This window comes from Sciurus vulgaris, assembly GCF_902686455.1.
Source record: "Sciurus vulgaris genome assembly, chromosome: 2".
Lineage (NCBI taxonomy): Eukaryota > Metazoa > Chordata > Mammalia > Rodentia > Sciuridae > Sciurus > Sciurus vulgaris.
The window spans coordinates 114,788,189-114,796,255 of NC_136462.1; the positions used below are offsets into that span (position 1 = coordinate 114,788,189).

The 8,067-nt window shown below is 52.9% G+C and overlaps 1 protein-coding gene across 4 annotated transcripts in view; it reads left to right on the top strand.

Moving 5' to 3' along the window:
• MAP2K5 (mitogen-activated protein kinase kinase 5) overlaps positions 1 to 7,043 on the top strand; it is a 241,415-nt gene extending 234,372 nt beyond the window's left edge. For all 4 annotated transcript variants that reach the window (XM_079129591.1, XM_079129589.1, XM_079129588.1 and 1 more), the window contains one exon: positions 6,800 to 7,043. In XM_079129591.1, coding sequence (XP_078985717.1) covers positions 6,800 to 6,904 — 105 coding nt within the window. In that variant the 3' untranslated portion in view covers positions 6,905 to 7,043. The remainder of the gene's footprint in view (positions 1 to 6,799) is intronic.
• The last annotated feature ends 1,024 nt before the right edge of the window (positions 7,044 to 8,067 follow it).

An 8,067-nucleotide genomic window follows, 5' to 3' on the forward strand; every position in this document is an offset into this window, starting at 1 on the left:
CTGCCCAATTATGAGGAAAGGAACACATAGATCTACTCAGAGGAAAGGTAGGGAGCTCCTTGACCCCCTCAGATGCCCGTGTGCCATCAAGGAGAGCTAGAAGTAAGCAGTTTACTACTAATAATCGAATATTTGGGGGGAAATAACTATTTCTGTAGCACTTGTGAAGAATGAACACAGGAAGGTTGATTGCAATGGCATGTCCCAGCTACAAGCCATTTCTGAGGTCTTAAAACAAAGGCTGGAAGACGCTCTCCCACCCCTGCCCCAGCCATTGGAGGGAAACATGGGACTTGGAGGCTGAGAGAGCGTGTCCTCGGGACAGACCTGGCTGGGTACACGGGCCGCCCACACCGCGCCCTTTGCTGCACCCCAGCTCCCAGCCACCTCCTGTGAGGAGTGACACGGGGTGTCTAGGAGGCCAGCTGCTGGTCAGGCAGTCTCCGAAGGTCCTCCCAACACCCTCTAGGGAAAAGAAAGACCCAGCAGTTTCCAGCGAGGGGGCAGAGGGGGCAGTGGGCAAAAGACAGCTTCCCAGGGCTCAAAACCAGCTGGGTGACAAGAACTAGAAATGATAGAAAGTCTCAGCTTTGCTTCTATGAAAATCTGGATGGAAGGATGTGCTTGCTCATGTGGCGTGAGTGGCCTTGCTAACAGCTTGCCTACTGAGCCCCGTCAGAGGCAAATGGCCAGAGCCTCCCCTGAGGGCAGCTCTGTCCCCCTGCTAGCATCACTGTCCTCCTGGGAGAGGACCCAGAAGCCCTCCACATAGAACGATGAAGCCAGGGAGTGGAGGACCCCTCGGGTATTCCTTCTCAGGGGCGAGGTAGCTGTGGCCTTACACACCGTCACAGCCAGCAGGGTGATGGGGAGGCGACGAGATCCAGTCCAGGGCCCCGTGGGGAACCCACGCTCCTCCGCTGCTCCCTGTTGCTTCCCCATCAGGACGCTCAACAGCCTCGATCCAGGCGCAGCCTGGAGGGAAGAGGCAGCGCCCGGGGACGGTTATGATGTAGCGTCTCATGTCATGGCTGTTATAAGGGCTGCCCACTGCCCTGCCACTCATCAGCAGTTGAGCAGCATCCGACATCTGCGCACCCTTCTATAGATTATTTATCTTCTCCCATCTGAAGTTTTCTCCTGTGTAAATAAGAATTAAATTGGTAGTTTTAAAATTTTTATTATGTGAAATGAAGGCAGGACTCAATATAGACAAACAGTGGTATGGTTTTAGCATGAATACGTTAGTATCCATGGTAGTCACTTCTTCCTAAAATCATCCAGGAAGTTTCTCTTGAGAACTTCACACCTTGGAGAGCTGGGGTCACAGGGCCAGCTGCAATCTTATATCTGTCTCGGTTTAGAGTCTCGGTAGCACAGTGTCAAAATCTTGACACACCCAGCAGCCATCTCAGGCATCCATTGATCTGATGTAGATGATTTAAAATGGTAATAGCAGAATTCTTTTATTTTGAAGTTTAGTCACTGACAGATGACCAACTCTCCTATGAATGGCTTATGGTAACTGCGTAGGTCCAGCCTTAGGTACTCAGAGCTTCCAGAACTGATACCATGAGAAATTCAGAGCAGCCGTACTCCCTGCCACCTTGCTGCACATCCCAGGGCTGGCCACAGGGCACGTGCTCCGGAGGGGCTTCATGTCCCTGGGCTCTGGTGATGTACTCACCCCAAAATTTATACACACAATCTGAGTAGACGTCACAGCCTGAGTTTTTTCAAATAACCAGTATGCCACAACAGCGTTCCTGCTTATCAAACTACATGTAAGAATCAAACAATGTGCACAAATTTAACAAGTTGACAGACTTTGCTCCAAAACCTGCAAAAAATAAATAACATCACAATGCAAGGCGACAGATCATCAGATCCAGGGTAACACTTTGAACTGAACATAACTGAGTGTATACATTACTTTATTTTAATAGATTTTTAAATGTAGTTAAAACTATTCCTTAACAGAATTTGAATGAAACATCTGTTGAACATACCTCACACCCTGTGACTCCGTAGGTCTCTGAGGTCCCATCCAATCTGAACTGTCCTCCATTCTTGCTGAGGGGAGGAATGGAGACCTGCAAGGAAATACACAGAGCTTTAAGCAAGGCTCATAGGTCACAAGAGGAAGGGAAGTGAGAGCCCATGTGGACACCTTTTGCAGGCCCACACCTAATGACAGGGCTGTCCTGCTGTCTCCCTCTAGCAGTTTGTTGGACTCGTTACTGGTTTGGATCTGGACTGGGATATACCTGGGCCAAGGTCCTGGGCATCCTCTCCCATGCAGAGGAATCAGGATGGGAGAGGAATCAATATGAATGAATGAATTTTTACTTTTCTAAATAGGAAACTGCTGGGTGTGGCAATGCATGCCTGTAATCCTAGCAGCTCAGGAGGCTGAGACAGGAAGATCTCAAGTTAAAAGCCAGTCTCAGCGAAAGCAAGGCTCTAAGCAACTCAGTGAGACCCTGTCTCTAAATAAAATACAAAATAGGGCTGGGAATGTGACTCAGTGATGGAGTACCCCTGAATTCAATCCCTGGTCCCCCCTACTGCCCCGCAAAAAAATAGGAAACTGAAATCTTTGAGCTATCTTTGTGTGTGTGCATGTGTGTATAAGGAATGAATCCAGGGCCTCACATAGGCTAGGCAAGCACTCTACTACTGAGCTACACCACCAGCCCTTTTTATTTCGAGACAGGGTCTCACTGTATTGCCCATGCTGCCCTTCAAATTTTGTTCCTCCTGCCTCAGCCTCCCAAGTATCTGGGATCACAGATGCACCACAGCACCTTGCTGGTGAACTGTCTTTGTATGAGACCTGTTATTTAATACTGAGTGACTGCAGGGTTAGAGAAGCAAATTGCACTAACCATTCAGGAGAGCATTATCTCCTTTAACATATTACCCATTTTATATCAACTTTAAGGAAACCAACTAGACACTAATACTAAATGATAGACAGCCCTTGCTATCTGCACCCCCTCCTTCCCCTCACATTTGCCACTTCCTGAATACTTGCTCAAGGCTGGGTATGTGCTGTGCTCTAAGCTTCGTATATTTTGTTTTATTTTATTGATCTTTCCAACAAACCTATGCAGTAACTACTACTGCTGGCTTCATTTTACATATGAGGAAGACGAAGGTCAAGTGAGAGTAGCCGACCCCATACTTTAAATAAATTGGGATGTGTTCTCTTTCACCATAAGTTCTAGCAAGGATTGGGCTTTGGAGATACAATGCCAAGGACAAGCTCTGTGGCCTTGGACAAGCTCCTTGATCTTTCTGTGCTTTGACTTCCTTATCTGTAAAATGGGGATGGTATTAATACTTAGTAGAGTTGGTGAGTATTAAATAAATGAATAGAAATGCCTGACACAAATATGAGCAGGGAGGACACAAGTATGCCTTTTTTCCCTCCCTTGTTTTAGTTAAAAATTAGTTGCTGAGTACCTACAATGTACAAGCTACACTTTAAAAAGTAGAAATGTAAAACTCACTGTGCCCAGCCGTGGGGAGCAGCAGTGGTCAGGCGGCATGTGCTGTTTTTCACAGTGGGAAAGTGTCCTGGATTTGAACCCTAACTCTGCCACCTCTGGCTCTGTGGCCTTGTCCCACATCATCAAGTCTCCTGGAGCCTTGGTTTCCTTTGTCTATAAGTTGGACTGCTGGGAAGGTTCAAGTTGACCACCTGCAGATGGGAGGCCTTGACCTCTGCACAGCAAGTGCCTGGGGAGAGATTAGACTTGTGGGGTGTACAAATCACTTTCTTAAGCCACGGGCACTAGTTGAGCCTACTATGTGCTGGGCATTGCACCAGCCCCCACAGCGATGTGCTAGCGATGTGCTCTTAATTGATTCAAATGCATGATGCTCTTTAGGAAAGTTACATCATGAGAAGAAAATGTGAGGACCAAAAAAAAGTTCTATCAAGAAGAAACTCAAAGCCCAAAAGCAGACGGTGAGGTGCCACTTAAATGAGCAATGGCCTGAGCCCAGACAGCTCTGCCGCAGGCTCAGCCCCTGTCCCGCTCAGCAGGCCACACTAGCCTCCACCTCTGCTCCAGACAGGGGCTCAGGAGTGTCCTACCATCTTTCCTTTAGGTAAGCATCTCACCAAGATGGAACAGGTGAGCAAGAATTAGGAACTTCAGGCCAGGCGTGGTGGTGCCCGCCTGTAATCCCAGTGACTCGGGAGGCCGAGGCAGGAGGATGGCAGGTACTAGGCCGGCCTGGGCAACCTAGCCAAACGTTGTCTCAAAATAAAAAATAAAAAGGGCTGGAGCTGTAGGTCGATGGAAAAGTACCCCTGCGTTCAATCCCCAGTACCAAAAAAAGAAAAAAAAACTGGGGTGGGGGAACCTCAGCAGAGAGGTGGAGCATTCAGCTCCGAGGCCGACCAGACGGCACCCAGGCGAAGGAGCAGAAGAGAGAACCACAGCCCCTCCCCTCATGACGTACCTCGTTTTCCCCCTCCTGTGCTCCTTGGCCCCTCTGGTGGGGCTCTGTACCAGTGACGCTGGCCGTCTCTGGCTGCTGTTGGCTCCTCACTCCGGCGGGCCCCGCTTTTGAACACATTCTCCTCCTGCCGACCCTCCCTGGGCCTTCATCCTGGCTCCGTCTCCCGTGGAGCAGAGTACTTCCGCCCTCAGTGGCTTCACTGTTGCAGTTGCCCCTGCAAGGGTGCAGGAAGCCAGCGGGGCATCCGCTGCCTGGCACGGAAGCCAGCAAGACGCCGAGCAGCTCCAGCACCTGTCTCTCTGTCCCTCTCCCCTGTAGCTCCCTCTCTGATTCTCCCCCACATCCTCTCGGGCACTCACCTTAAACAGTCAGTAGTGGCTGGCAACAAACTAGTTGTCCAGGTCACTTTCTTGCAGGGTGGTGCAAAGCATCAAGGCAGGAGGTGAGAGTCGGCTCCCCTACAACGGAGGCAGAGCCAGGAGGCCAGCAGCCTAGCAGCCCTCTCCCCTTCAACTTCCACGGGGCACTGGGGCACAGTGCTGCCCCACAGAGCGGCCGTAGGCCCTTCCTGGAACGTGGAGGAATGCCTCCACTCCCCTCCTGCAGTTCCGCTCTGCTTGTTCCCGAACAGATGATAACAGAGAGGGAGCATATGGCCCCAAAGTCACCCGGCATTCTGGGAAAGTGACACTGTTACCCCAGGCTTGGGGGGAGGGGCCCATGGCTTCTGAGCACAGCTTCTCTCTTTGTTCTTCAGAAGGGCACAAGGTCACCTCTCCTGAGCCTCCTGAAAAGAAAGTGTGCACAGTTGGACTTCAGGAAGGATTTGCTCTATCTAAGCTGCAATTAGAGGAAGCAAGTGGAGGGCGACCATATACTGAGGAGAACATGCAGGAACCAAGATAGAGCCCCCCAACCTCAGTCCCACAGGACTGAGCCACCCGTGCACCCACCCGACCTGGCTCTCAGCCCTGCCTCCTCCTGGCCCCAGCAGCTGTGGTGGGCGTCCTCACAGAAAGCCATGAGCAAGCACAGGCCTGCCCAGCTGGGCTCCAGGCCTAGCTCCACTGTGGCCTTGGCGAATCCCATGCTGGGCTGGGAGCCTGGGCACCCTCTCAGCTGAGTTCCTTCCCCCTGGCACCTCTAACAGTGCTGTGTGCCTCCGGAGCTAGACCCATGAAGCTGCACCTGAGAGCAGGTCTTACCTGCACTGGGCAAGCCCCATGAAGGGACAGCGTCAGCCCAGACCCAGGAGGCCTGGGCATTCTTTCTTCCTGAAACAAAGACATCTCAGGTCTGGCCTGAGGTCTGGGTGGGCCATAATAGCCCTCTCCCCATGCCAACCTCGTCCTCTGCAGCTCCTGCCAATGCTGGGACCAGGGCACTGTGGGCCCACATCCCTGCTGGCCACTAAGGAAAGAGAATGCGTTGAGCTTACTGCCATGTAGTGTGCTGCTTTTCGCCAGTCCCAGCTGCAGCCTGGGAAACCACCAGGTGTAAATTCCTGAGCCAAAAAGCCACTTGGGGAGGATGGAAGAGAATGCTTTTCAGTTTTCCCTTCACCTTTGACTTGTGGCCAGGGCAGCCCAACGGCTGTCTCTGCTTTCTTCTGGCCTTCCCCGGGAACTCCCAGGAGGCCCTAAGATTGTGAGTATAGATCTTGGTGCTTCTGAACAGCAGGGAGGGGACTGGCTAAATATAACCTGGCCTGCCTGTAGGCTAAGTAGGTTAGAACCAGACAGGCCACGTGGAGACAGAGCTGGCCCCTCTGAAGGCCAGCCCTCTGCCCCAAGCCAGCGTGATCTGTGTATCCCAGCACCTTCCTCCTCCCTATCTTCCTTCCCCTGGAGTTTTTCCTTCCCTCCAGTGGCGACTGTGATTTATTTATAGGGGAGCTGTAGACAAAGGAGAAAACTAAAAGGGATTGACAAAGCCCCTGACAAGATGATTCTTTGGTCTCTGGGCAGCAACTGGACCGGAAAGCTGGCCATGTAGGGACCAGGTCTTGGCTGTGTAGTGATGGGAGTGACACTGAGCTGAAGGAGGACCAAGCAGAGTGTGACTGAGACGGGCCCCGCCCTTGAGGGGCTTTCAGGAGAAGGTAGCAGAGGCGGGCAGTGAGTGCTCCAGGTGTCCACCCAGAGGGCCAGGGCGGGTCACCATCCCGGCTTGGGCCTGCTGTCTAAGCTGAGAAGTGGGGCTGAAAGCTCCCCTCCCCACCTCCCAGGGTTCCTGAGAAGACAGCAGGTCCAGCTGCGAACAGGCCTCAGCAGGTGTGTGGAAGCGGGGATGCTCACCTCCTGCCCCTCTTCCCCACCCACAGGGCCACCCGTTCATCGTGCAGTTCAATGACGGAAATGCCACAGTGGTGTCCATGTGGGTGTGCAGGGCGCTCGAGGAGAGGCGGAACCAGCAGGGGCCCCCGTGAGGCCTCAACCGGGCACCAAAAGTCCAGGACCAGTCACAAGGGACAGCCCACCAGCAGCCTTCTCTCCGTTTGCTGCCTGTGCCAGAAGAGCTTTGCTGGGCCCAGCCTCCCTGCCCTCGCCTTCCACGCTGCCAGCAGGTGGCCAGCCAAGGGAGCCTCGAGGGGACCAGCGCCTGCACAGCGCCTCACCCCCTCACCCGCGGGTGGGGAAAGGGTTGGGGTGGTGAGTGGAGGCTCCTGTGGTCCCTACCCCACTTCCGTTTTCCTAGCATTTTCTTTGTAAAGGGTCAGGCCCTGTCAGCAGCACTGATGGGAATAAAAGTATTATGCTTTGGGGTGCCTCCCCACCCCAAGAGGGTGTGTTGTTCATTGAGTCTGTTCTTGCCAGGATTGGGGGCATGCAAGGGTCTCACCACTTGGGTAGGGATTTATGTGACAGTGTGTGACTTGTGGCCCAAGTACCTGCAAGCATCCCAAGTGCTTCCCACAGCTGGGTGATGCAGCCACAGCTCAGCCCATTTGACAGATGAGAAACCAAGGCATGAAGGTGCGTGAACCAAGTCCTGAGGTGAGGACTAGTGAGCCAGGGCCAGAGCCCGGCCCTGTGGTGGGCTCCTTACTGGACTGAGTTTGCCCACCCACTCAAGAGCTGCAGTCCTGGCAGCAACACCACCTCCAACACACTGATCTGACCTGGGGTGACCTAAAGGGAGCAGCAGACCAAGAAAAAGGCTCAGGCATTTAACAGGGGCCATGTGACAAGGTCTTCTCAATGGAACAAGATGACCAAGAGGTCTAAAGTGCAGATCCTGCTCCTGCCTCCATCCATCAGCTAACAGGAAACATTCTGACAGGCCCTTCTTCCTCCTTCCACCCCACACATGCCACCAGCTCCCTCCACAAAGCTGCCCTCACTGCCCGAGTCCACACCCACAGAACCTCTCCTACCTCAGGCCACTCAGCCATCATGTCAGGTAGTCCCCTTACCACCTGCGCAGGGAGTGTGGGTACCCACTTCTTACAGGCAGAGTCCAGTTTCCACTTGGAAGTCTAAGTAGCATCTCAACACATTCAAAAGCAGACTCCTGAGCCCCATGCACACATGTCCAAAACCCCCCACTGCTTTCCCATCTAGTAAGTGACATCTGCACTGCCCCATACCC